This window comes from Callorhinchus milii, unplaced genomic scaffold (assembly GCF_018977255.1).
Source record: "Callorhinchus milii isolate IMCB2004 unplaced genomic scaffold, IMCB_Cmil_1.0 Scaffold1, whole genome shotgun sequence".
Classification (NCBI taxonomy): Eukaryota; Metazoa; Chordata; class Chondrichthyes; order Chimaeriformes; family Callorhinchidae; genus Callorhinchus; species Callorhinchus milii.
In genome coordinates this window covers 86,609,286-86,634,933 of record NW_024704742.1, presented here as the reverse complement: position 1 = coordinate 86,634,933, position 25,648 = coordinate 86,609,286, and the positions used below count along the sequence as shown (strand labels likewise).

General features: G+C 43.6%; 1 protein-coding gene across 4 annotated transcripts in view; it reads right to left on the bottom strand.

Annotated features, from left to right (window-relative positions):
* Nucleotides 1–25,648, bottom strand: part of apba1a (amyloid beta (A4) precursor protein-binding, family A, member 1a) — a 131,024-nt gene that overhangs the window by 53,755 nt on the left and 51,621 nt on the right. For all 4 annotated transcript variants that reach the window (XM_007892666.2, XM_007892667.2, XM_042332754.1 and 1 more), the window contains exons 2-4: nt 8,069–8,207; nt 7,610–7,732; nt 1,043–2,271 (exon numbers count right to left, since the gene is read on the bottom strand). In XM_007892666.2, the coding sequence (XP_007890857.1) occupies nt 1,043–2,218 (1,176 nt within the window). In that variant the 5' untranslated portion in view covers nt 2,219–2,271; nt 7,610–7,732; nt 8,069–8,207. The remainder of the gene's footprint in view (nt 1–1,042; nt 2,272–7,609; nt 7,733–8,068; nt 8,208–25,648) is intronic.

Here is a 25,648-nt window from a genome sequence, read left to right as displayed (position 1 = left end):
ACGGAAATTAGACATGGAACTGACATGAGAGTGATCAAGAAAAACATTTGACTGATCAAGATGTTAAACCGAGGTCCCGTTTGCCTGTTCAGGTGGACGTTAAAAGATCCCATGGCACTATTTGAATATAGCAGGCAGTTTCTCTTGATGTCCTGGTCAACAATCCACCAAATAAAATTGGTCACTCACTCCATGGCTGTTTGTGGGACATTGCTGTGTGCAAACTGGCTACCGCACGTCACCCACAAAATACACAGTCAACCCACTTTACAGAATGTCCTGTGCCACCCTTTGAGATGCCTTGACATGACAAGGCGCTATATCAAATGCAAGGATTATTATTATTAAGAACAACTGTTTGTAAATTTAAAAAAATATGAGTGAAGCACTGGGAAATGACTATTGCAGTCTTTCCAGGTAATACTAATGAAATAAAATCCTATACTGCTCTTAACTCTTATATCCTCAGTCAATTTCTTCATTAAATAGCTACCCAATTCCCTTTTAAATTTACTTGCTTCCACTGCTGCCCTGGATAGTCCATTCCACATATTCACACTCTCTATGTAAGTGGGTAAATTTAAACTGACTTTCCTCTCTGAGCTTCAGCTTGGGTCCCTTTGCCATTGAGTTTGTGCCTTTGTTAAACAAATAAGGGTTCAGTTTATCAATAACCTTCAGGCAAGTTGCTGGCGCACATCAGGTGCCACGTTTGCCTGTTTAATATTCACTTCATTTTTAATCAGTTATAGTTTTGAGAAACCCGTTTTGATGTGAAAGGCGCTCTGTGAAAATGCAAGGATTATTATTATATAAATGCAAGTTATTATCTTAAATACTTTCTCAGATGCCATCTGATCCTTCTCTTTGTGAAAAGCGACTAACGAAAAAAAAGCAGATTCTAAACTAATCCCTCTGTATGAGGGAAGGAGGCGAGCAGAGACAGAGAGAACACGGGTTAGGGAGAGTAAAATTCATGGCTAACCGAACATTTCAGTTCTATCTCAATGTGTTCCAAGAGTTTTAGTGGGGAGGTACTTACATCTCCTCCTCCTGGCATTGGGTTCTCACACTCTCCTGTAGGACTGATATCCTGTCGCATAACCCAGATGGGTTCTGTCGGCTCATCGGGAGTGTAAGGCGATCGGATGGTCCTCGTCTTTACCTCTTCAATCGCCTCCTTGATGTCCTTGATAGCCAGGGAGATAGCGTCCCTCTGCTCTCTGCTGTGCCTCACGGGCTCTGTTGGACTTGTGGAGGGCACAGACCTGGAGTTCGCTAGCGTCTTTCCCTCGTCACTGTCATGGCCGCCTCCACCACTGGACAGGCTGTGCTCAGAGTTCTGCTCGGCCTCGGGCATGTCCTGGGAGGCCTTGTCGAGGCTCTGCGAGCTCATGCTCTGTTTCACCTCGGCCACAATCTGATCGATGTCCTCCTCCTGCTCGTAACTGTCCATCCTGGGGTAGGGGGCGAACTCGGCCTCCTTCTCGGGGCTGTCGGACTCCCCGTCAGAACGCTCATCGTAATGATGCAGCCGAGCGCCCAGCGCCTCCTTACGGTAGTTCTCTGCCTCCTCCCGCTCCTGCCGGTACTGCCTGAGTGTCTCTCCGCCGGCCAGCTCACACGTGTCCCCAATTTCTTCATACACATGCTCCTGGACCGCATAGTCCTCATAGGGCTCGGCGTACGGAGCCTCCTCCGCCCTGTGATACGGCCGGTGACTGTAAACGTACCCAGAGTAAGTGGTGTTGGTGACTCCCTCGTGATCCACGATGTTGAAGTGCAGTGTGTTGGGCAGAGTCCTACTGTCAGCCGCCTCGGCGTGTTCAGACTCTGGGTTCTCTGTGTACTCCTCGGCCTCCGGGCGGTAATGCACAGCGTAGGCATTTTCATCCTCGTTCTCCTGGAGGCGGCCGTCAGAGTCGTATGCGTCCCCCACGCTGGCCATCACGTCGCCCTCCGCCTTGTCCGTGTGGTTGTGGAAGCCGCTCTCGGTGCTGGCGGACCTGGCCAGGGTCCCCTCGTCATCGCCCCGGGATCGCCCCGCCACCACCGACGCTATCTCCTCCTTCCCACTGGCAAGGCCCTCGCAGCAGGCACCATGCTGCTCCTCCTCTACCTCGGAGTGCTCCAGGTCAGCCTCCACCAACTCGTTGATCTCCCCATTCCCAGGCTCATCCTCCACCTCCGCCTCCGTCACGTCCTCCGGCTTGTTCATGTCAGGCTCCGACGTTCTGGCCGCCTACTGCAGGAACATCCTGGCTGACGTAGCTGTGAATTGTCAGACACAAAAAAAAACAAGGTTAAGGTTAGCACCGTGTGCAAGTGAAAGGTGCATGGAGGATGATGAGCAAACCACAGCAAACCAAACCAATTGAAACAGCGCAAACACCCCACAAATATACGGTCAATTCACTTTACGGCATATTCTGTGAAGCGCTTTGAGATGTATAAAAGACGTGAAAAGCGCTATATCAAATGCAAGGATTATTATTATATATTATATAAGATTCCTGAATGCCCCGCTTACTTTGATCACTGAGGTTTTTTTAATCTCTGTACATACGGACAGAAGACAGCGTTGCTCTCAATTGCCTGTTGGTTAAAGGTATTTCCACACCCCTCCCACCACTACCACTGGTTCAGCACTGTGGCATACAAACAGTCAGGACTTTGAACTCATATAGTGTAAGCTGACACTCCAGCGCAGTGCTGGGGTGTGCTGCATTGTCGGAGGTGTCATTCTTTAGATGAGTCGTTGAACTGAGGCACTGTCTGTTTGCCCGTTCAGGTGAACGCTAAAGATCCCATAGCAATTTCCCTGACCAATATTTGGTCATTCACTTCATGGCTGGTTGTGGGATGTTGCTGTATTTGCTTAGAAAACAAACAGTCATTACACTCTACAATACGGTATATCCTGTGAAGCACTTTGAGATGTTGTGCCGAGGTGAAAGGCGCTATACTAAATGCAAAGAATATAAATGCAAGGATCATTAAACCCAGGCCTGCGCTCAAGTTGGGTAATCTTAACCAAAACAGAAGTAAAGGAGCTACGATTATCTCAGTCCTTCCTGAGTAAGGAACATAAAGGCAAAACCAGCTACGGTTCCACCTGATAGCTGTGCATATATACCTGCCGGTTGTGCAAACGTGTGAATGTTGGCAAGAAAGTGTCCAGGCTCAGCTAAGTGATCAAATACATGATTGTATATTGAAAATCGGTCCAACCCTAACGGTGTAAGTCAGTGGGGGCCAACCTGTGGCTCTCGGGGTTGTGAAGAATATTCACGAGTCTAGGAAAGTCCGTGTTTGATCAGTTTTGTGTTTTCAGTTTTTTCTTGATTGAATTATAGCATAAATCAAGAAATATTCAATCAAAAAAATGTAATTTGTTGGTCGAACAAAACAAATGGCCACCACTGGTGTTGGGGACAGAAGTACAGCTTTCGGTTGGGAATCTACTGGTTCAAATCCTGACCTGTGCTGGTCTCTGCTCTGGGCTGAGTGGGAGGCTAAATTGGCCCTGGCCTTCCCAGGGTTAGGGATGGGAAATAGGAGACTGGGGTGGATAGCCATGTGCCAATGGGGAGAAAATAAGAAAAATAACAGGAAATTATTTTTTTTTGAAAAAAACAAGAAAATTGTTCCACGACAAATTTTATGCGAAACAGAATTAGGGAAGTTGGTGTTTATTAATTGCCATGATATTCGCTCTGTGCAATGGAATCAAATGGTGCATTTTACTTTGTTGTTTTTTATCCTGCTCCCTTAATGTGGAGTAGCAGAGTAATGGTTAGAGAACTTGATAGGACAGTTCTGATGAAGGGTTGTGGACCCGAAATGTTGACTCAATTTTCTTTCTCCATAGATGCTGCCTGACTGCTGAGTGTTCCCAAAGACTGTTTTTGTTTTCAGGTTTTCAGGCGGGACTGAAAAACCTTTCTCTTCACTTTACACTATATCCCGTGAAGCGCTTTGAGACGTCTTGAAGACATAAGGAGTGATATCAAATGCAAGGATTATTATTAGGATTAACCTTCATTCACCATCACCGCATTCAGCAGCTGTGCTGAACACATTTGCTAAATGTAAATGAGGTTGAATAGTGTAATAATAAACCACTGAGGAGAAGATTGTTTTGGGGCATTTGGAAAAACCTTGACATCTTAGTGTCGAATTTTCGATATTCACAACAAGGATGGAAGAGAGCTAATAAAGACCCCAATTTATTAGTCACTGAGTCACCAAATCCAGTAAAAAAAAAGCTTCAGAGAGCAAATACTTTGGCAGTTTTCAGAAAACACCGACCCTCATTCCAACCTCTGAGGCCCACTGAGGAACCTCTGGTTAACATTTACCACTGCTTTAGCGAACCTCACAAATTAAGACTCCATTTTGTCAATAATGTTTTCCTCCTTGCTCGACTGTATTTTCTCCGAATTTCTCCCCTCACCTCCTCCTCTTCTGAAGGCTTTTCCCTTCTTTTGGGGAACAGCACCTTACCCAAGTGTCTATTATTCATGTGTAAGCTTACACAGTGAGTGTTGACCATGGGGAGTGGGGGGGAGGGAATGACATGTTATCCATCCTCCCCTGATGTCCACACACATACACGTTTCGTAAGGAGTTTCTGGATAGAGATTTAGTTGATCAAGGAGTGAGTTCCCCAGTTGACTTTTCCCCACATTACTGCTACTATGATGGCTTCAGATCAGCATAAACTGGGAACTGAGTAGTATTTTTTTTAATTGTGAAAAAAGATCAGTTCTTGACCTTCCTCAACATGGCACCGCACAATAGTTTTTAATACGGCTGCTGGAATCAGTGGGTGTCTGTGTTTTTTTGTTTCTCCGTGATCAGAATTTGCTATGCTTCTGTGGTGAAACTGTGAGAGTGTTGCTGTGTGGGCGGCCAATACAATGGCCAGAGTAGTCGCCCAGGACAGACTCCCCAGTGCTGGCAGAATCTAAGATTCAGAATTAAAAGACTGTTATTGAAAGTGCAACGAGGTTAAGGGCAGAACTACAATTTGATTGAAATATAAATACTATAAAGCAACGGAGCAAAACAAACTAGTCCTTTATCATGAGCTACCTTTAGTGTGGATTCGGTTGCAATGCAGTTGCAGTGTGGGCTCCATTCACTGAGCAAGCAAACCACTGGCCGCCCTCGTTTCCTGCACGCTGGCCAACGTTCGCTCTAAAGTGATCGATCCCCGGATCATTAGGTCTCCATCAAAGTCACGTCCTGTTTATTGTACATGTCCAACGAAGGAAGTGATGCCAACAGCGATCTGATGACCTGGAAGGTGACCATTTTAACTTCCCGCAAAACAAAAATGGCCGCCATCCAGCCGCCCAGTCAAGTTGCCATGACAACACTCCCTGTTCGATGCACATGCACAAAGCAAATGTCATCAGCGGCGATCAGGCAATGTTACCAATGTTGAGTTTTAGCTTTTTTTTAAAAAAAAGTATGAAAATATTCGAGAGATATTTTGTTATCATCAAGGCGAGGGATGTCGGTGCTGGGAAAGGGAACATTTAAGATATAAAGAATGCAGGAGTAAGGAAACTCCAAACAACTGCTACGTTTGATCAAACTTTCACTTGCTATCCCCAAGCCCCCATCGGCTTGCGTTTGATAAGGGAGAAAAGCTAAATAACAAGGTTATTGTCTAAGGTACAAACATGTCTGAGGCTGACCTTATGAAACCCAATAGAAACACAGTGACTTTGGTTCCCTAGCCTTGACAGGCCATCCTGGATCCTCCCCTCAATCAGGAACAGATTCTAAATCCTTCTTTGTATATCGATTGGTTCAGAGGTCAGGGAGGGCAAGAGAGAGAGAGATGGGAATGAATACAAAGAGATTGAGAAAAGAAAGCAAAGAGGGAGACAAATATATACAGAGCGGCAGGCAAGCAGGCAGAACACGGCAAGAACAATTTACATTTATATAGCGTTTCCTATTTCGGGAGGAGGTCTCAAAAGTGCTTCACATAGCTGACTGGGTGCCCGAGGTTTAGGGGGAGGTTGTGGGGCGGGGGGGGGGAGACGGTGGTCGAAAGCACAGTTGGAAAGATAGATCATAAGATTGGTTTAAAGGCAAGAGAGAAAGGAGCGTGGACAGGTAAAGATAAAGGGAGAGCAAAATAATGGGCATTGCCCGAGGACCTGGGTCAGGCAGACAAGAGTGGAGCAGCAGGGGTGACATTACAGTTGGCCTCTCGTTTGCCTCTCCCAGCACGGACACCCAGCGTGTACTGAAAAGCAGCCTGGAATATAAATATGAATATTTACATTTGGTAAAGTGCCTTTCAATTTAGAAGGATGTCTCAAAGCACTTCACAGCATTCACTGTGATGTATAGTGACTGAGTATTTTTGCACATGAATACAGTTTTGGGTTTGAGTCCCCAGACAAGGATTTTGTGTTTGTTTGCAGGATATTGCTTTACAAGAGTACAAAGGCGAGTAAGTTCTACTATCCCTTCATAAGTCACTGGTTAGGCCACAGCTGGAATATTATGTCCAATTCTGGGCACCTCACTTTAGGAAGGATATCAAGGCCTTGGAGAGGATGCAGACGAGATTAACCCGAATGGTATCAGGGATGAGGGATTTTAGTTATGTGGAGAGATTAGAGAAGCTGGGATTGTTCTCCTTAGAGCAGAGGAGGTTAAGGGGAGATTTAATAGAGGTTTTCACAATTATGAGGGGCTTTGATAAGAATAGATAGGCGGAAACGGTTTCCACTGGCCGGTGAGTCAGTAACCAGAGCACATAGATACTTGAAAAGGAAAAATTTGCAAGGGTATGGGGAAAGAGCAGGGGATTGGGACTGATTGGGTAGCTCTTCCAAACAGCCGGCACAGGAATGATGGGCCAAATGGCCTCCTTGTGTGCTGCAACATTCTATGAATCTGATTGCTGAGGCACATTAGCTGTATTTGGCTATATATTATTTCGGACAACTCAATATAAATCATTGTGGGAATTGCTTTGGAACATTTTGACAGAATAATCGATGTATCAAATGGAAATACATCATTACCTTATGAATATATCACGTCCCCTGTGTTCTTTGGTTTAATGGTAAGACTCCCTATATGTATATATTTGGTTTATATATATGTATAAACTATACACAACAGGTTGCTAGGGACGAGTGTCCCTCTTTTTGCTCCTTATACAAGGCTCCCAGGGGATGGTTTGTAGTTACAGAGCATTTTGAGCCACTAAATCTGTCCGAGAGACGAGCTGTGCTTAACTCTCAGATTGGGAAGTAGTCACCTGAGGAATAACTAGCATCAATGCCCCCACCCCACCAACCACCTCCAGCAGCAAACATTTCTGAAAAAACAGCAAGAGGAAAAATGTGCCTCCAGTGGGAATACGTTCAATGTACACTCTTATCAGGTAGCGGTCAATATTGCACATCCCTCACCCCCACTTGATTCTCCCTTAATTATAATCTTACCCCTGTCTTTAACTTTTATTAACGTCGTAGAACACTTTGTGCGGTGAGGTGAGGTTTCCACTGGCGCGCGCCTTTAATTCAGGATTTGGAACAGCATTAGAGTTTGCCTTTGGTTCTTACTGTACCTTGGTGGTACTGAATTGAGAGAGTTGTTTCCAGTGCTGAAGGGCTGGCTGGAATTCTTCATCGATCTGTCAAGACGTCTTCCTTTGGTGCAGGCACTGTCGTGTGGGAATCCTTTCTTCTTTCTGTTGCAACACAGATTTTGCTCAGTTATTTCCTTTTGCTGCTTTAATCTCCGGCATTTCCGTCTGGAGATGCTGCTCTAGGGCAAATCTCGTTGACAAAAAAGGCCTGTGTTGAATCCGTCCATTACTTAATCTGCGTTAAATGTGGCTCTCATCAAATGTCCTATTTTATTCGGTTTTATACCTTAATTGTTTTCATTTTGAGTTTCTTTATGGGGAAGGAACAGCATTTGCTGCATTTTCATCGCCTTCAAATCATATGGATCTTGTAATCGGTAACGCAATATTTGTTTGACGTTGAAACAATGAGACGACTGACTTCCCCCAACTACTTACCAATCATCTGAGTCACGAGCAGGCTGCAGCTCCTATCAACACCTGAGGTGATGCACAAATTCCAATCGAATGCTGGAAGATGTTGCTTCTGTTTACGAACAGCCCGGTCAGGAATAAACTACTTTCCCATCATTCAGACCTGCGATATAATCACAGAATGACTTCTGCAGGTGAACACTGTCAAATTGCCCTCTGCCTACAGTTTCTATATTTGATGAATGAATTTACAGTGATAATCCTTGCATTTGGTATAGGGTTTTAATCACATCAACGTAACATCTCAAAGCGCTTCACATAATTTTACTCTAAAGTGGAGTGACTGTGTAATTTGTAAGCCAATGGAGCAGTCAATTTGCACACAGCAATATTCCTCGAAACAGCCATGAAGTAAGTGACCAATTTTATCTGGGGGACTGTTGGCCTGGATGCTAGAAACTACTTCTGTGTTCAAATAGTGCCATAGGATCTTTAACAAGCAGATGGGGCCTCGGTCGAACATCACATCCAAAGGACGGCACATCTTCATACCCTAGACTATTCATTTAAGATTTGATTGCAAAGGAATTCTATGTAAAAGGAAGAAAATGTTAATCCTAATTTCACATCTGAACAGACCGCGTGCTAGTCCTGCAGGCCTGAGAGGCACTCTGTCACTAGATATTAGGATCAGTACAGGATTGACAGGGTGCGGAAAGACAGTCACCCTTGATTTCGGTGGTGGTGATGGGGGGAGCCAAAAGGATCATGATTTTCATGTGCGCATACGCAATAGCTCTGTCCTGGCAGGTTCCTAAAAGAAAAACTATCTGACTTCTAGGTCAGCAAGTCACCACAACGTCACTTCCTGTTTTTTGCACAGGCGCAAAGCAGAAAGTGACGACCATTTTTAAACCTAAAATGCCCGACTACAGATCGTTAGGTCGCTGCTGACATTACTTCCCGCTTTCGAAGACACCTCGGTAGCAACCCAATGATCTGAAGTTGGCCATTTTAACTTAAAAAAGCTAAAAGAATCTAAGAATCTAAAAGAAAAGCTAGCTGTCTTCTGGGTCAGCAAGCCAACCAATTTTTAAACAACAATTTGCACTTATATAATGCCCTGCACACAGGGTAGCGTCTCAGAGCGCTTAACAATAGCAGAACCTGACTCCGAGCAGAGGGTGGGGAGTGCGGTAGTCAGACTCTGCCACTGTTAAGTGCTCTGAGCAAAGCGCATGCAGCAAAGCAGGAAGTGACGTCAACAGCAACCTGACAAGAATACTTTGCTGAGAAAAGAGCACAAGAATGTCTAACAAGTGTTCCTTGAAAGCAAAATTTCATGCACTCATCATCAAGTCACACTAAACTAGGTAACACTAAACTTAGACTTAAAATATATTCAATTGTAGTACGAAGTGAACATTGAAGGAGATAGGCATCAGGCTGGCTCATTTGATAACATTCTCCCCTCTAGGTCAGGAGGTTGGGAGGTCAAGCCCACTTGAGCTGATAATATAGAGTCAATCCATTTTATAGTATATTCTGTGAAGAGCTTAGAGACATCTCAACAATGTGATAAGACGCTATATCAAATGTTTGGATTATTGTTATTATATTCAGTGCGTCACTCCAGAGTAGTACTTAGGAAATGCTGCATTACTAAAGATACTGTCTTTCGGATGAGATGTTAAAACGAGGTACCATCTGCCTGTTTTACAGTTGGATGGTTAAAAAAAACCTCCCAAATTGCTATTCAAAAAGAGAAGAGTTTTTCCTGGTGATCTGGGCAACAATGCTCCACATTAATTGCTCGTTCACTTCCAAGGCTTGTTTGTGGAACCTTGCTGGTGCAAGTGGTTGTTGCTTTCATCTGCAAATACATCCACTATGCTTAACAGTAATTATCGGTGACACAAATTGAGAAATTTTAAAATGAGAAGGTGCTATAAATATGCAAGCTGTCTCTCATTTTGCTTAGCAGATATGATTTCTGATTCCCAGTCTCTGAACTCGACGTGATAGAATTCTGAGGCCCTAGAGAGGTCTCACTACAAAGGTAATTGTTAAACTGTGAAGACCCATTAAAGAGCCCAAATGGAAAGATTCTTAAAACAAGCACAGTTGGACAATTTGGGTCACGGGGACAAATCTTTAACGAATAACGCCTCCAGAGAACCTCTGAGCTACATGCAAGTTAAAACAGTACCAAGATCAATGTTGAAGAAAGGGAATCTACATTAGGAATTTACTGAGTGAAGTTAGTCATTTTCTTCTACAATAAAGCGCAGTGGAATAGCTCATGTGAATTTCCATAGTTATTACTATTTTTTGCTATAATTTATTCCACTTAAGTCTTTAGACAAGAAGCAGGTTGTGTTAACCATTATACAGAAGGCAATGCCCACATTCTGAGTTGTAATACAAGATCAAATGTATAATCCAAAGGAGGGGGGAGTAATTAATTTGCTTAAACAGCTGTAAATATAATAAATGGTATTGGTGAAAAATATATTTAATTTTGTTTCTAAATACTTAATAAAAATATCCTTTGCAGGATATACAATTAAGCAAGGTGATCTTTGGTCTGAACCTAGAAAGACGAAACTTGTATTTTTCTAGCACCTTGTCAAAGTGCTTTACAGAAATTATTGTCAACTGCAGATATTGTTTTTTGTAGGCAAACATAGCAGCCATCAAGTGAATGACCAGTTCTTCCAGAAGATTATAGGCAGGGTACCAGGAGAAGCTCTCTTCACCCCTAACGTCCACCTGAATAATAATATTAATCCTCGCATTCCGAAAAGCTCTTGGATACCAAGTTTTGGCAAAGGATGCACAGCATGGGAGATTACTCGGGTTTGTTATCAATTCCCTGGGAGACAGCCTACTCTTTGGTAACACATTCTCTGACAGGGGCATGAGAGTCATTATTTTACAGCTGGGCAACGTGAAGAATTTGTCCTGTCTGATCAGCCAATGCATCAATACTCACCTACCATAAGTTGTAAAATAAGTGACAGAAGCCACAGTAATGATTGTGAGTCAGTCATCAGATCCCACTCATTCGGTGAGTAATGAGGCTACATAATACCAACAACAATTTGCATTCATATAGCACCCCTGACACAGGGTCACGTCCCATAGCGCTTAATAGAACGCAAGTTACAGTCATTTGTGGAGCTGACCAGTTCTCAACCGGCGGGCTGAGGCAACACACATTACCAGTTCTGTACAGCTATAGGATAGAGGAGATTTCTTATCTTGCAACTTTAAAACACACGCACAGCTAACACTGTTCAAGAGGAGGAGGTAGGGTAGAATGTGTTCTAACGGGTCGACAGAGACATTAACACTGCAGTTCATCCTACAATCGCTCACATGAAAACAGATCCATTTAAAAAAGAGTTGGAATATTTTGAATACAAGCAAAATAGCACTTCCCCCACTCACTCACCAGAGGGAGTCAACAGTGGTAACTCTGGCTGTTTGTTCCTGCCCTTGTGCTCTCCGCCTCTTCCCCAGGAGAAGTGTGGAAAGCAATGAGTGCAAAAACTCAACCATCAGATCATACACTGTATCTGACCCAGAGGTGGATTGGAGGAAGGGAGGGAAGGAGGGAGGGAGGAGCTGGGTGAAGGGTGCACGGAGGCAACTTTGAAAAACTGCACACTAATTTAAAAGATGAATGAATTAAATGGAGGTGAGATGTTGCTTCCTCAGAATACAGTTACCAGAGTAAATGTGGCAAAATTCTGCCTTACCCCAGAGGCAGGATATTTGTGGGACACTGATGTGCGCAACTGACAGCCACATTTTGCCCACAAAATACAGTCCACCTATTTTACAGTATATTCTGTGAAGCGTTTTGAGACATCTCAACAATGTGATAAGACAAAATATCAAATGCAAGGTTTATTATTATAAGCGGTAAGAACACAATATACTTAATGCTGTTAGGGACTTGACTGTCTCATATATCAAATAATTGCCTAAATCGTATATCCACCCAAGTCCCATTCAGTTTCCTATCTAAACCCCTTAAAGATTTCTTTAAACCAGTCGTATTAATCACCCCCTAACTCGTAACATCGCTCCCCTAGCCGCCATTACTCTCGCAGTTACCGGCTGCACTAAATCACAGGAAACAGTCTTGATCATCGACACATGCACAGAAGAATTTTATTTCCCGCGATTCAATGCGATTCCAATGCTTGCCGGTAAATGTGCATGCGGTAATGGGTCAAGATGTATTGAATCACGGGAAACATGGTGTTGACCCATCACCACATGCACACTTACCGGCTGCATTGAATTACACAAGCACATTGGAGAATATTGATTAAATCAGATTTAATACGATTTATACAAGTTTGCCTCCAACTTGGACTTCGCGTAAATCATATTAAATGTTATGGTCCTGACTGGTACGATTTATGTACGTTTTAGTGTATCAGCCTCTGGAGTAAGAGAGACAACATTCAACAAGAGAAAGAGAAAGCAACTTGGAGGGAGGGAGGCCCTGGAAAGAGTCGAAGAGTTATCACTCTTTCTATCATGAGATGATATATCACACAGGGAGATCAAAATTCATTACAGTCAGAGTAGGGAGGCCAGCACTGCACCCCATGCTCCACAGCTGCACTCAAATTCTATGCTGTCAACCACGAGAGCTAAATAAACTGTGCTCAAAAGTTATTTTGACATGTTAGTAAGCAGTGCATTGTGCAGAATAGATCAAAAAGGAAACATTTAATTTCGCTATTTTTAAAATGACTTACAGGCAAACCATGCAGAGAGTAGCACAGATCACACAGTGGAGAAACACCTCTCGGGGATGATTTCTTAGCCAACAAGATAGATTGTGTAAGAGGCAAGAGAAACATTTAGAGTGAAGAAATAGACAGCGACGGGTCCAAAGTCAGAGTGACTGCTCACAACATGGCTGAGGTGTAGCCGATAAGCTGCGGGTCTGGGAAACTAGTTGTTTTCATATTTAATTATCATATTATAATAATAATAATAATCAGCGCCTTGGGAGATCCTCCCGATGTGAAAGGCACTATACGAATGCAATTTGTTGTTTGCTGTTGTAATCCTTGCATTAGATATATCACCTTTTTACATTGTTGGGATGTTTCAAAGCTCGTCACAGGATATACTGTAAAGTGGATTGATTGTGTATTTTGTGGGCAAAAATTGACTACTGTTTAACAAACTTGGTCTGCAAGTTATTCAATCAAGCCGAGGCCCAAATAGGTAAGATGGTCTTGGCTGGAAAAGTAGCAGGAAGCTTCCCTGACAGTGCTCTCAATTGCAAGTTATGCAGTATTTGCTGGTTAAATTGCTCTAGTACTCAAACACACACTCTGGGGTTCACTAGACGTGATTCCTGCCAATCTGCACCCAATATTTTCTGAAATTCGATAAACAAGGTGTGTCCCTCCAAGGAGAGAGTGTGTGTTTCATTTCACTTAAGGATATCCACATGCAGAGATAGCATGCATGTTTATTTACCAAACGTGAAAAAACACAAGCCCATTCTTAAGAGTATCAAAACAACTAAGAATGGGCATGTGCTTTTGCATGTTTGCTAAATAAAAAAGAGATGGAGCAAATCCTGCCTCTGTGGTTTGCAATTGATCATTTGTAAGGAGTGTGGTATTGATCCCACTCGTTCCCCACACAATCACTGGACTGCCAGGACAGACTCTGATCAGAAACCAGCTTACCTGGAGTAGGTACATTAAAAAGTGAAAAGGCGAAGCTTTGGTAAACTGGAAAATGCAGCCTGCAATATTTTGCCGATATCAAAAGATGCAAATGCCGATATGAAAAAACAGTACACAGCAATTATTTACTAACACCACAACTAAAAAGCTATTCCACTGTCAGGCAATGTTAATACTAACACTGGAGTAACTATGCTCTATATCACTGTCATGTCAGTGTAACTATGATCAACATTGTCAGTTTGTGTTAACACCAACACTACAGTAACTTAGCTCTACTCCACATCACTGTCAGTCGTGTAACTATGCCCAATTCCACTTCACTGTCAAACAGTGTTAATACTAACACAACAGCAACTATGCTCATCACTTTTAATCAGATACAAGTAAATTCGACAATTCGGGATGCATGTGCAGAACTCCAAAATCAAGCATCAGTTTGTTACTGAAGAGTTTCATATCATGAGCCTCTGACTGGAAGATCAACTTTATAACACTACAGTTCATCACCTTCCAGATCATCTTGCATTGCCAATGCTGCACTTTTGAAGAGAGAACAGGAAACAATCTGATTTAACCACATCAGGGGTGCACAGGTGTTGGAAACACAGCCAAGGAACACAAGTAATCTGGGAGTATTAAAATCAAACCTCATCTGCAATGAAACAGAATGAGATGAAAGAGAGAAGCGAGGCAGAATGGATCCAGGATCAATACATTTTATAATGTCCTGGGCAAATTGTGCAACCCACCCCTAATGTCCTAGTGGGTAAAGACACTCCCCAGAGCAGCAAGATGCAGAAGCTCACAGGATTGAATCTTGACTATACTAAGTTAGTTGATCTGAGCTGGAGAAGCATTGCAGTGCTGTAATTGGCTTCAGTGGGGCCTGGCTGAACTGAGATGGCCACATAGTTAAACACCCTTCCAAAAGGGGGACAGTCAAAACTCACACATGAATAATAGCTACTTAGGCAATCTACAGCAGGGCGCCTGAGGAAAGAAAAGGAAACCAAACAAATGCCTTCAGGAAAGGGCAGGAGGAAATCTGACGAAGGAAGAGAGAAAAAATCTTGCTTGTTCAACAGATGTAAACATGGGCAGCTTTTACTGTGCTGGCCATCTCTTCTGGAAAGTAAAGACATCTTTGCATACACTCCCTCAAACAGCTGGTGCACAGGAACTGGTGCTGAGCAGCTTCTCTTGTGATAACAGAAAGCAGCAAATCACAGTGTAAGATTGCCCTAGAGACACGGCACAGTGTACTAGACCTTCCTTCACTATAGGAACAGATGACTGCCCTGAGTGGTGTGCTGGAGGTTTGAAAATTTCTGAAATCTAGCCAGGGATGTACACCAAAAATGGGACAAACTAGGCAGATTGATAAATAACCTCATTCATCCTCAACACTTAGCCACATACAGGACAACAGGAGTCCACTTCCAGGTAGCTTGTCTAGGTCCCTCGGCAATCATATACCAGGTTAAAGTATGTGAGCGAACAACCCTGGTTGACTCACACAAATGATATTCACGTCTCTCTCTTTTTCTGTGCCTCGAAAGACACCCGGGCACTGCTTGGTACGTCTGCCAGGCACTTCTGCCCAACAGCCTGAAGCCAATTGAGATCATGCTATGGAGGAGGGAGGAAGCAGTGGGCGGCGGAAGGTTACATCATCTCTCCCCTGTGGTGAAGAGTGATTAAATCAACTGGCTGAGATGAGCCACTGCACCAGCTACTGTTTCGTAACGGAGTCTTACACGACCAGTATGTCAGTGAGGGACTTGACGGTACTAGATATTGCAATCTAGCACATACAGCAGTGCTCGATGTCTCAGTGTAACCCCAATAGTTAACCCTGCCCTTGTGGCCCATTGCAAAATACACCCCCTCTTCTAGTTAAGGGACCTGCACGGAGAAACCTAAAGTCTCAGCCTCATGACTACGGTCTTAAAATTTAAGATTGTGCAGTATTTTGGAAAATACTCAATTCAGTGTTAATTTGGACGACAGTTCGTGAAGTTCTTAAAAAGCACCGAGGATAAAGAGCTTCAAATTAAGTCAGAAATTAAAGATTTTCCCAAATTCTGTGCCATCATACATTTTAAGATAATGGTCTTAAGGCTAAGACCTGAGGAAACAGCAGCAGGAAGAACAGAAGGGACAAACTCGAAATGACCATGCAACACTCTTACATTCTCCTTCCTCGTCTCCCTGCTTCCTATAGTTTCAGCCTATCTGAAAGGTGCCAGGTACGTTCAAATTGTTGCTTACATCAGTGACCCATCTCACTGCACAACCTCCCTTATACGTCTGTAAGAAAACTGGTAGGAAACATTTCTGAATACACTAAAACCTCGGCTAGCCAGACTAATGGGAGCTGGAATTTCCAGCTAAGTGTAATCACAATGCCGGTATCGGCATTTAGGGCTTTTTCTGGGACCGGCTTTTTTCAGTGCCCAAAATGCTGGTTAATGTCGGTACCGGTATTGTAATTGTTTGAATCCTACGAATAGAAGATAACGAATAAGCTGTCTTCTGCTCGTGGGATTCAAACTGAGTGAAAGTAGACATCCCTGCCTGGCCACTGAAGGCCAGCGAGGATAGTGAGGCTGGGGGTGCGCAATACGAGAGTGGCCGGCCGGAATTTTGTTAAAGAAGTTCATTTTCAGGCCTGTTCCTGGTTAGGTACGAGTTCCGGAGTCCAGTAAGCCAGGTGTTTACTGTATCCTTCACATGAGGGTAGTCATGAGCAGAAAGGTTTCTCCACTCTGCAAGACATGCCGGATTTGCTCAGCTCGTCCTCACTTGAGAGTTTTGGGCTTATTCCAGGAAAGCCTCACACCCCCTGCTATTTCACACGCAGCGGGAGGTCAAACACATCTGTAAGTAAAGTCATGCTGACAGTTATATTGACATGAGACACAGAAGTTCCAGCCCTAATTGCTGAAGCATCGCTGCTGCCATCTGTGTCTGCTTGAAAAACTACGCAAGTAAGCAATGTTGATCAACAGCCTGGGAACATAGGAGTAGGCCATTCAGCCTGTCCTATCATTTTCGAAGGTCCTAACCTTCATTAGGTTTACGACTCCAGGAGATCAAAATCACATTGAAAAAGGTTAAAATGCTGAATATCTTTTCCGAAGGCAACCATAACTCTGCGGTTCATTTAATCAAGGATAATGTGTTGGGAACATACACACTTTCTCAAATGGTTATGTACAGTCTGATTACCTGGAGTAAAGTTGTTATTTCACTCATCTGCTGAATAGAAAGATGCAGAAGTCACTGCTTCTCTGTAGTCTGCTGTCAGTGCTCCGAGATGCTATGCCCGAGAAGGCACTATATAAATGCAAGTGTTGTTGTTATCCTCATCAGGCTTGTTCACACCAGAATGCAGCACCACTGGAGGCAGTGTGAGAAGTCATCCTGCCGGGGACCAAAGTACTGTCACAAAGAGCTTATATAGTGATTTTCTGTCAAAATGTAGTCACTATTGTAGTATGTGTAAGCCGGATTTAATTTACATCATTGATTAGTTTTACACCATGCCCACGCAGGTCTGCTCTGTACTTCCGCAAACGCCTTCCGCAGAGCAGTTTCCTTTTGTATAAGGATAACTCTACAGCTGTGGATAGTGATCAGGAGTAGGAAATGATTGATCATCTCTCTACAGTCCTGAACAGTATGGCTCGACATCACACCAAATTGCACACTGGATCAGACCGGATGGACAATGCTTTTATCCAAGGAATAATCACTTACTCCATGCCTGTTCGTGGACATTGCTATGCGCAAACTGGCTGCCGCATTTCGCCAACAAAATACACAGTCACTGCATTTTATAGTATATCTTGTGAAGTGCTTTGAGATGTCTCCATGACGTGATAAGGTGCTATATCAAATGCAAAGATTATTATTATTAATCATCAGAAGAGCTTGTTTGTTTTAAAAATGGATTCCACTTGCTAAACCATACAAAGCCATGCAGGAGACACATGCTGCACCCAACAGCATCAATAAGGGAAGCTTAATCCATTGCAGTTAAGTCAGCATTGAATCTTGAACAGCACAGAACAGTGTTGAGAATGGGGGAGGAGGCAGGGAGCAAGTGAAGAGGGTGGGGAGTAGAGCCCTTCACCATTCGTTTTCTCTCCTTGCCTTCCACTTAACTTTTAATGTGTCAGCATCACCTTAAGAGCCACTGAAATCAGTGAGATTCCTTAATGGGATCCCCAAGCCCTGCCTGTTGCCAGCCAGGCCTGATGCTCTCGTCCGGAATTAGGTAAACAAGGTGCGTCCCCAGAGAGAGAGGATGCATATTCCGTTCCAAAATAGGGGAATTTCTACATGTAGATAGAATTATTGGTTTGGGTATCCGTAAGCATAATGATGCTTTTCCACAATTGCTGGACACCAGGAAGGAATGATGCATGAAAGAATCAATCAATATAATTGGAGTCCTGTCGCTCAGTGGTTAGGGCACTCGAATCGCAAGCGAGAGGATCTGGGTTCAATTCCCAGCAGGGCGAAATGTTGGCTAAGTTTCCTTCTCCACATGCCTCTGTTTACCTAGGAACCTGGCTGTTAGTTGATTGGCGAATCGCTTTTTCGAGGGTAATAATTCCTTCAAAAAAAAAAAAATTGATCACTCAATCCACGACTGTTTGTGGGTTACTATTGTGCCCATTTCGCCCACAAAATATACAGTCAATTCACTTTACAGTATATTCTGTGAAGCATTTTTTGAGACGTCTCAAAGACGTGATTAGACGCTATATCAAATGCAAGCATTATTATTATTATAATTGTAATTTGTGATGACATTGGAATAAAGTAGTGGTTGAACTTTGTCACATCTGGGTGTGATTGAAGCTAGCGTATGACACCGTTTGTACATTTAGAGGTTCACACTATTAATGGATGGAAAACTAATCAACACTTGTTTTCAACCAGACTCTAATCGATGCACAGTAACACTCCAGAAATTGCAGATGATGTTTTTGTGTAGTGTATTCAGTCAAGTATGGTGATTACCACCTACTACCCGATTGTGGTGAAAACATTACATTCGTATGTTTAGTGTTAAAACTACAAAGAGCCCAACCGACCTATAAAAGAGCAGAAGGTGCAGATCTATTAAACTAAACTAACTCATTGCTTTAATTTAGTCAATGTTCTTTGTTGAAGAAACATATGAGAGTAAATTTTAAAAACATTCAACAGTGATAATAATAATCCTTGCATTTGATATAGCACTTCATCACGTCGTTGGGACGTCTCAAAGCACTTCACAGAATATATTGTAAAGACTCTGTATTTTGTGGGTTAAATGGGGCAGCCAATTGCGCCCCAGTATCCCACAAACAGCCATGGATTGAGTGACCGTATTTTTTTGAGGCACCATTACCTCTGGAAAGAAATCCGACAATCGACTAACAACCAGGTTCCTATTTGCTGCTAGGTAGATAGAGGAGTGTAGAGTAAGGAAGGAAACTCAGCCAAGGTTTCGCCCTGCCTGGGAATCAAACCCATGTCCTCTTGCTTGCGAGACTAGTGCTCTAAACACTAAGCTGCAGGACTCCAAATGACCAATTTTATTTGGGGGATTGTTGGCCAGGACACTGGGAGAAACTCCCATCTCTTTTCGAATCTTTAATACCCACCTGAACAGGCAGACTGGACTTCAGTTTAATGTCTATTTAAGATTTTTATTTTGGCCTGCTGGATGTCTGATATATGTGGAAAGCCATCACCATGCTTAAGAAACAGCTTGCATTTATATAGCGCCCTTCATGCGGGGCAGGGTCTTGGGATACATACCAGCCAACCTCAGCTCCCTAGCCATTTCAAACACCAGAAGATAGCCTCGAATTTAATAATTGTAATCCTTGTATTTGATATAGCACCTTATCATGTCGTTGAGACTCTCAAAGCGCTACACATATTATATTCTACAGTAAATTGACTGTAATGTAAAATGTTAATACCTTCAGTTGTCAGCAGCAGTGCAACATGAGAGTGAGAATAGCCACTGAAGAGCCTGGGGGAATCTGGCACCGGTTCAACCAATGTGTCTCACCTGGTTCCTGGAAGAATCTGTTCAATTTGAGGCTTGGAGGTGCAAGTGGGAGGGGGATACAGGCACAAGAGCCATCTGGGTAAAGAGCATGTGCGAGTTTGAAAGGAGACCAGATGGTCCAAAAGGTTGTTAATCATCACCACTGGAGTGCGTTGCTGCTGGCAATCAACCATTTATATTTCATCAGTAAAGAGCAGAGCTATTTTAGTATACATGAATCCGTTTTCCCCCCCTCACTTCTCCTCCTTCTCTCCTCCTAGCCTTCTCTCACTACTATTAAGAGAAATTCAGTCATGTCATGAGTTTAGTTATATTTTTTGCATGCGTGGAAAGAGTGGGTAAAATCAATTAAACCGCCATGGAGTTTGGTGTCTGATCTGGGTTTGTGTATTATTGATTATAGGTAATGGGAGGAATTTGTGTGCGTGTGTGAGTGGGAGTGTGTGTGTGAGACAGGGACAGTGTTTGGAAAAATCCACAAATGTATTTTATATTTTGAAATGCTCCTAATTTCCATTTGAAGGTCGTTGTGGGGATGTTGGAATTGTGCTCGCACTTCAGAGGAGATGGCTTGATCATCCTTTAATACGTATTTTTAATAAATTGTTAACATACTGTCAAGAAATCCCGCTGATGTGGCTAATAGGAAGGAAGTAATTCATGCATCGATTCTGCGTCACAGTCATTTTGTTTTTTATGCGGGTTATTTTTACGTCACCTGTAATTCTTGGATAGGAGCCCAGTTTCTGCTTTGCAACAAAATTATTATACGAATTAGAAATCTTTTCTTCGATGCTCCAATACTGTCCACTTCCTTTACTCTCCTCAAGGGTTTTGTCACCTTTCCCTTTTTACAGGAGTGTGGTTCCATGGTCACATTGCTCAGACAGTCATTATTCATGTTGAGCCTTGACAGTCAGTGTCAGAGGGTATTTCAACCACAGTGCAGCCTGTTGCTATCCTCAACTGGATAGCAGTCAGAAGTGGGAATGATGCGTAGCTGATTTTCCCTTCTCTAACCCCAGGAGCACAGTATCCAGTTATAGAGTGCCAAATATTGCCCACTGATCTCAGCTAACTTGGCACAAAGCACACACACCTTCCTCCCATCACCCATAGTCAATAATACCCAAAGCCCAGATCAGTCACACTCCCCAGCTCCACGGCAGTTGAATTGATTTTACACACTTTTCACACATGAAAAATATAACTAAACCTATTACATGACTGAATCTCTTGCAACACAGTGGCAGTGGAGAGGGGGGTTGGGGGGGAAGAGAGAAGAGAAGTGAGGGGTGTGGAAGAGGGAATGGGTCACAGTCACAGAACACACTGTAAGTGAATTGACTGTATATTTGTCCATATTTGCGCATAGCAATGTCCCACAAACAGTCGTAGATTGAAAATGACTGATTTAATATTGTTTTTGGTTTTTGGAGGGATTCTTATTAGGCTCTGTGTGGAGTAAGGAAACTTGCCCAAGGTTTCGCCCTCTGCCTGGAATTGAACTCAGGTCTCTCACTTCCAAAGTTTCCGAGTGCTCTAACCACTGAGCTACAGGACTCCACGCACACTCTCTCCCTGGAGGGACACATTCTGCTTACCTAATTCCACAGAATATTAGGCGCAGGTTGTCAAGAGCCAAGGCTAGAGGAACCCCAGAATGTGCGTTGGGGTACTGCTGGAGTCTAAACAGCTAGTATTGCACAGCTTGCCATTGAAAGAATCCTCTGTCAAGCTTCCCCATTGCTTGTCCAAATACTTGTTTATAACTGCGGCCTGTTCTCTGGGCCTTGAGAAAGCGACACTGACAGCATTACATGCTGGTTTATGTAGTTCTTTTCTGGCAAGGTTGGGGTTACTTGTCCAATTAAAATAAGGCTTTTCAAGGCTTGAAACTGACTGACAATGATGCCAACCCTTTTGCTGCACAAACTGTGACAGTGATATCTAGCTGGAGTCCTTCATAAGGAATTGAGTGGGGATGCTTTTCATTAACTAGATGAATGTCTTGCCGACCCTTGGGAAATCCGCAGTGAAAGTAGATCAGATTGAGGCGGAGTTCCTGCAACTTGTACTTGATTTCCTTATTAAAAAATCCTGGTAGAAATAATAATAATAATCCTTGCATTTGATATAGCGCCTTATCACGTCTTCTAGATGTCTCAAAGAGCTTCACAGAATATACTGTAAAGTGAATTGACTATATGTTTTGGGTAAAACGCAGCAGCCAATTGCGCACAGCAGTGTCCCACAAACAGTTGTGGATTGAGTAACCAAATTATTTTTTTTGAGGTATTATTATCCCCAGAAAAGCAATCCATCAATCGACTAACAACTGCTTACTGGTTCCTATTTACTGATGCTTAAACAGAGGCGTGTGGAGTAAGGAAACTGGCCCAACATTTCGCCCTGCCAGGAATCGAACCCAGGTCTCACTTGTGAGGCGAGCGCTCTAACCACTGAGCTACAGGACAGGAGATGGTGCAAATGGGGATGTAAGCAAGCAATCATCCAGAGATGGCAGGAAGTTGTCTGGGTAGAGGGTTTGTTACAGAGTGGGGGGGAGGGGGGAAGAGGTCAAATAAAATAACAAAGTTACGCACTGTCTCAGTTAACTGCGGCAAGCAGCCAAGAAATCAGAGCCAGAGGCAAGAATACGAACAGGACGCCTTCAGTTCTGACGATATTCGCATGAACAAAAAATGACTTGTAATCCAAAACTTGATGCCGACAGTCAGTCAGGCACATCAGCTACATCCCTCTAGTCGAGGGTGGAAATGGAGTTAGAATTAGGAGTTATTAGCAAAGACAGAGGAAACTGAGCTCATCTCTGCTGCTGGTGTCATTAAGTGGCAGCATGTCAATAAGAAAAAGTATAGAGTCCTGGGTACAACACAGATGACCACATTGGGATAGAAAGTGAAGAGGTCAGAAGAAATAAAATAATAATCCTTGCATTTAATATGGCACCTTATCATGTTGTCGCAACATCTCAAAGCGCTTCACAGGGTTGACTGTAAAGTAGTTTTGTTGTTGTTTTGACTGTGTTTTGTGGACCATACGCGGCAGCCAGTTTGTGCACAGCGCAGCAATGTCCCACAAACAGTCGTGGAGTGAGTGACCAATTTTATTTGGGATGGTTGCCCAGGACACCAGGAGAAACTCCCTTCTCTCTTTGAATAGTTCCATGGGATCTTTAACATCCACCTGAACAGGCAAATGGGACCTCGGTTTAATGTCTCAGCTAAAGCACGGCAGCTCCGACAATCCATCCAGATCACAGGCCAGTTTCATCGCCACCCCCCCCCCACCCTTTCTTCATATTCCCTAAATGTTAGGTTATGTTTCTGGAAGGGAAACACAAAAATATTGTTTATGCGGCCCGTGGACACTTCTCAAATAGGGCATCCGGCTCACAGCAGCCAAAAGGTTGGACCACCTTGGCCTAGACTATATGATTCCATATATTGGGCACGCCAGGGAACATTCCACCGCCACACCATTCACACTAGTATGTACGTTGCTATCCCACAATCACACAATCCATACCGGTCAGGCCAGTGCAATCACTATCCATCAGTGGGTAACCAGGACTAACCTTTGCAATGCAATTTAACAAATGCTTAATTTCCCAATAGCAGGAATGCAATCCAATGAGCCATGCATGCTCATCTGGCCCAGTAGCGATTGTGTTGAGTGATGCACTGTGCGGCAGCTAAGTAATCTGCAAACCCTAAAGAGAATAATAAAGGGATCACGTCAATGCACACCAGGAATCCATCCAATTTGAAGTATTTCATACAAACCCTGCTGCACGTCTCCCTGTAACTCCAGCTAGCTTTGCTTAACGTCAGCTGACTGGATACCCTTTGAGTGACAAGGTGTGAAACTCAGTATACAGAGCTCAGTGTTTGCCAGTGACTATGATTCCTGTGTCTTCTAGACAAGATTGTTCCTAGGAGTTAAACTTGGGATCACCGACTGCAAGTTCTTATTAATGTGACACAAGTACCCTTTTCTAATAGATGTTGAATTGCACAACTTGGAACAAGACAGTACTGTGTCCCAACACTTGCTGCACGCTTCCAAAAACTGAACTAATTCCACTCAGAACAATGATCTGCCACAGCGCTCCTCTTGACCATCACTTCCACAGACCTTTCCACCTTTTCAAACATCTCAGTGCAAAAATGGTCTTCAACTGTCATAGGAATAAATGACCTGCAGGTTATTTTTTTCATAAAAGTTTCACACTGGGTCTTTTACAGCGACAGGTTATCAGAAATAAAGTGGTCAAATCTGCAGCAGACAACCTTCATTTTCTCTTTCATTTCGGCCCTTCCAAGAGGTGAACGATACACACCCTTCAACAAGGGCTAAGCATTGAACGGTGGTGAGTAGCAGTACAACATGCAACCAAAGATTCAGATCCAGCAGGAAAGCTGTAAAAGTGCAGGAGGCAATAACCAGCTCTGCATTAGTCCAGGCTCCGTGACCCTATCACCCCCACCCTCGCCCGACTCCACTGGCTTCCCATCACACAGAGGATACAGTTCAAGATCCTGGTCCTCACTTTCAAAGTCCTTCATAGTCTTGCTCTCCACAATCTCTGCAACCTCCTAACCCCCTACCATCCTGCCCGCTCTTCTGCTCAGCAGGCTGCAGCCTGATTCATGTCCCCCACCTCGCCCACCCCACCATTGATGGGCGGGCCTTCAACCACTCTGCCCCCACCCTCTGGAACCCCATTCCACAGTCCCTCCGCCTTGTCCCTTCACTTGCCTCCTTCAAGACCTGTCTCAAGACCCTCCTCTTCGACTGTGCCTTCGATCACCCTCCTTCCTCCCGTGCCCTCCACCCTCCCCAATCTCGACCCCCAGCTCGGGTCCAAAACACTGATTGTCCAGCGCCTTGGAATATCCTCCCAATGTGAAAGGCGCTTTACAAATGTAATGTTGTTATTGTAGTTAAATGCCACAGCATTCAAGCCACACCTGAGAACCTGGGCCATCAGGAAAGAATTGTTTGATTAAAAGCTCAGTAAATATTGTCAGGATGTATGTAAAAGTGTTATTCAAAAAAATGTGCAAAGTACTGAAGTACGTATTCACCGCTATACACTAATGTCCACAAAATCTGGTAGTTTTACAGTAGCTTCAGGATTCCTTTGAAGACAGGACATAGAATTGGCTACATCACTATAATTATAGTAATAATCCTTGCATTTGATACAGCGCCTTATCACGCCATCTAGACATCTGAAAGCGCTTCACAGGATATAATTGTAAAGTGGATTGACTGTGTATTTCGTGGGCAAAAAAAAGGTTTGTCTGTGTCTATTTAAGACATTGGTCTTACTGGCATTAATACAGTTCCAACATGCACATGCGCGTGCACACACACGCACCCACACTCACGCACTCAAGCACACACCTTCATTCATCAATGCAATACTCTGAGATTCTTGGCTGCAGAAGAAACCAATCAATTATTCTCCCTGCAGGCAGCACCAAAACTAAGCTGGTCACATCACCAACACACTATTCACATCATGCAAGTGCTGAGCTAGAGAATTTAACTGTGGGCAGCTCCCATTCACACAGACCCAGACCCAACGTGCCGGTCAGATGTATGCAGATGTGATGCCTTCTAGTCGTGGGCAGCCATCAAATGTCACCACAAGCCAGAGCATCATGCTTATGTTTCAAAATGGGCCTCCAGAGCTATTTTTAACCAAGGTCATTGCAGAACTTCACCTCCAAATTGAAAGAAAAACTTTCACCTTTT